This window comes from Centruroides sculpturatus, unplaced genomic scaffold, assembly GCF_000671375.1.
Source record: "Centruroides sculpturatus isolate CEXI.00-Female unplaced genomic scaffold, Cexi_2.0 scaffold6362, whole genome shotgun sequence".
Lineage (NCBI taxonomy): Eukaryota > Metazoa > Arthropoda > Arachnida > Scorpiones > Buthidae > Centruroides > Centruroides sculpturatus.
In genome coordinates, this window is record NW_019390451.1 from 1 (window position 1) to 3,155 (window position 3,155).

General features: G+C 30.1%; 1 protein-coding gene across 1 annotated transcript; it reads right to left on the reverse strand.

The window, feature by feature from the left end:
* Positions 1 to 1,364: 1,364 nt before the first annotated feature.
* LOC111617476 lies at positions 1,365 to 2,002 on the reverse strand (the record flags this gene model as incomplete). Its single annotated transcript, XM_023358757.1, has 3 exons — positions 1,949 to 2,002; positions 1,487 to 1,884; positions 1,365 to 1,415 (listed from the first exon to the last, which is right to left on the reverse strand). Coding segments are annotated over exons 2-3 (443 nt in total), but the record flags the coding sequence as incomplete, so codon positions are not given.
* Between the last annotated feature and the right edge of the window lie 1,153 nt (positions 2,003 to 3,155).

The window sequence follows — 3,155 nt, forward strand, 5'->3', positions numbered from 1 at the left end:
TAAGCAAGCCAATTACAGAGTCCGTTTCATACGAAACGAACGATGTCATTGGCTGGATTACTTGGCAGCTTGCCACCTAGATACATCCATTATCCATGCGTATAAATATGTTTCTGTATACTTATACAATCAGTTTAATTTTCCATAATTAAAATTAACGATTACCATAATGATCCAATGCCGAAAAACGAAATTATGGATCATATGCATATTGTAGAATTTATGGCGAATATTCTCCTCACATTGAATTATTACTAAGTATCAATAGAATATATTTTTTTCTTTAATCTGGAACTAAAGAAAAAAATTGAATACTTGTAATGTTTTGGGTGAAAACGAAAATCTTAATATTTATTTCGCCTACGCCATTGAATAAATTTCAATTTTTTAAACATAATACTGTACTAGAATTTTCCTATAGATTGTAGTTGTAGAATGATCATAATAGTTTAATATAACTATTGCGATCGTTCTACAGCTGCAATTCTATAGGAAGATTCAGATATTCTATACCATAAAATTTAATGATTCTATAGAATAAAATATTTTACAGGATTTAAGGATTCTATAGAACGGTTTAAAGATTCTATAGGAAGATTCAATTTAAAAAATTTTAAAAGTAGATATAGCTATAAATGCNATATTATAAAGAAAATATTAAAAAGTAAGCATTTATTTAGAATATTTAGCAAATAAACAATATACTTTCATTACTAAATAATAAGAGTGAATATAGCAAGCAATTGATTAGAATTGTCCATAGAATTTAGAACCTTTACTAAATGTAAAATTGATATCGCATTTTATAACTTGGCAAATCAAATTTTTCTAGTTGATATCAATGTAAGAGAGATCCTTTTTGAAGAGAAGAGATTCGACTCTGTTTCGCTTCGTAAAGAATAGGAAGAAAAGAAAAGAAAGGACGTCAATAGGACGTTCAACATCGACTATTTATGAGTCTTTTCGATCTTGTAAATCGCCATAGATTTTACTTGTAAGAGTGTTGCAACGAGTTGGCAACAGACACGGTGAAGCAGTGCTGTAGCCGTTAAAGATATACATCAATTTTGTCACTGTGTTGTTGTTGCAGGTCGCCTGAGGTTTATCCTCTGGCAATTTTTCTTCTCCTCAACTGTCACTAAAATCTGTAAACTATGCTCTTGGCTATGTTTTGATTCCTTGGTTTACCTTACCAAAGAATAACTCTAATTTTATTCTCTACTCTTCAAGTTTAGCAACGTTATTGTTATACATTAATTAAACAATTAGAAACATTAAAACCTTTATAAATTAAATTCATACATTGCCGTTTTAAATAAATTATATCGTGTTAAAATAAATGCTAACGTTATGATTATTCTTACCTTCCTCCTTCTTTAGAATCTCTTGAACCGAGTTTTAAGGAAAAAATGTGTCTGTAAATTAAGTACAGTTAAATAAACGAATATTTAAATATATATTAATTAAAATATGAGGTTATAATTACGGTATATTTATGTCTAAAGCAAAAGGTTTTTTCTTTTTATCATCATCGTCAGATTTCGGAGCTGGTAGAAGAGTTGTTAGGGTCTTCAATCCTGTTCTCACTCTTTCACCTAAAGAGTGTAGTGTGTCCGAAGATTCAGGAGATTTTATTGTATCTACAACCTTCTTTACCCCTCCGTCTACTCTATCTGCTAGCTTCATTAGGGAATTATTCTTTGGTAGTTTATTAACAGCCTCTCTTAGACTATCACCCACCTTTTCCACCAATTTTGATAAATTGGCAGTGTTAGGAAGTCGAGACACTAGACGTTTTAGTAGAGATTCATCTTCCTTTTCCTTATCTTCTGCACTTGCTAGTAGTAAAACACCGATCAGCAGAGCTAAGCGCAACATATCTAACTGTAAAAATCGATGATTGAGCATTGTTCCGATTTAAAACGTAACGTAGCAATATGAAACTTACGTGTTACCTATTTAAAAATCGCTTAAACTCTTAGTAACTTAACCTACTGAAGAACTTTTTAAGTGAACAACACAGAAGTTAGCTTCCTGATTTGTATTTTTCCTCCAAACAATTTTACAAATTTACAAATATAATTACATAATAATAAGTAAAATTCTGTAATGGTCTATAAAAAAAATAATAATAAGTAAATAAAACTCTCTTACCTATTTAATTACGAATAAAAGTAATTCTTCGAAATAGGTTATGCGAAGAAGAAAACAAAATGGTGTCTTATCCAATTTTAAACTGTTGAAGCTTGTGTGTAAGATGTGTTTAAGCGAAGTTACGTGAAGATAAGTGCACTTTTACAATAGATTAGAAGAGAATTTTTACCGTTTTCTATGGCGTAAAGCCATTTCGTAAAAGGTAATTTTATTATTTCTAACACCCAAGATACTTTTGGAAATCAGGTCACCATAACGAGTCAACGAACTCAAAAAAAGTTTTAGTTTTCAGATTATGATCTTACCTATCGAGTAGAAGTATTTCCTGTCTAGGAAGACATACTTTTATCCGTTTAATCAGTTACAATTTATCACATTATCTTCCAAACACGTGATGTTAACAGGACCGGATTTTCAAATAGTCTCTCTTTATAAGTCTATAGCTTAGGGCCTCGCACATTTACGCGTGATTTTGTTATAGGGAAAGGCCTCTTATATGTTATAGATTAGGGCCTCGCATTTTTACAAGTAATTTTCTTATAGGGAAGAGCCTCTTATGTGTTATTCCCAAACTGCGACCATCATAGCTTAGAGCCACTGAAGTCTATACTCAGCTATTTCGCATAGTTTCTATGTCANAGTAGAGATAAATGCATTTATATTATTTCAATGTCAAACTTTATGAAAATCATTACAGTTGCAGTTTTTAACTGATTTTCATTTTATTTTATTTCATTCTTAAAATGTAAGAATTCATAAAATCATATATACCTCAGTATGTATTAAATTTATGTCATTATTTAATTTAACAAGGAAAAAAAATAATACTGTATTTCTAATTTAAAGGAAAAAGTTATATTGCTAAAATTTAATGTTAATAAAGCATTGTAATTTATACGTAGATTAGCCCAAAATTCAGTTAATCACTGTAAAGGCTTGCACTTCTTTCAGCACTTTATTACTTTCCCGGCTGTTTTATATATTAGAGGGAAAGGACCAAA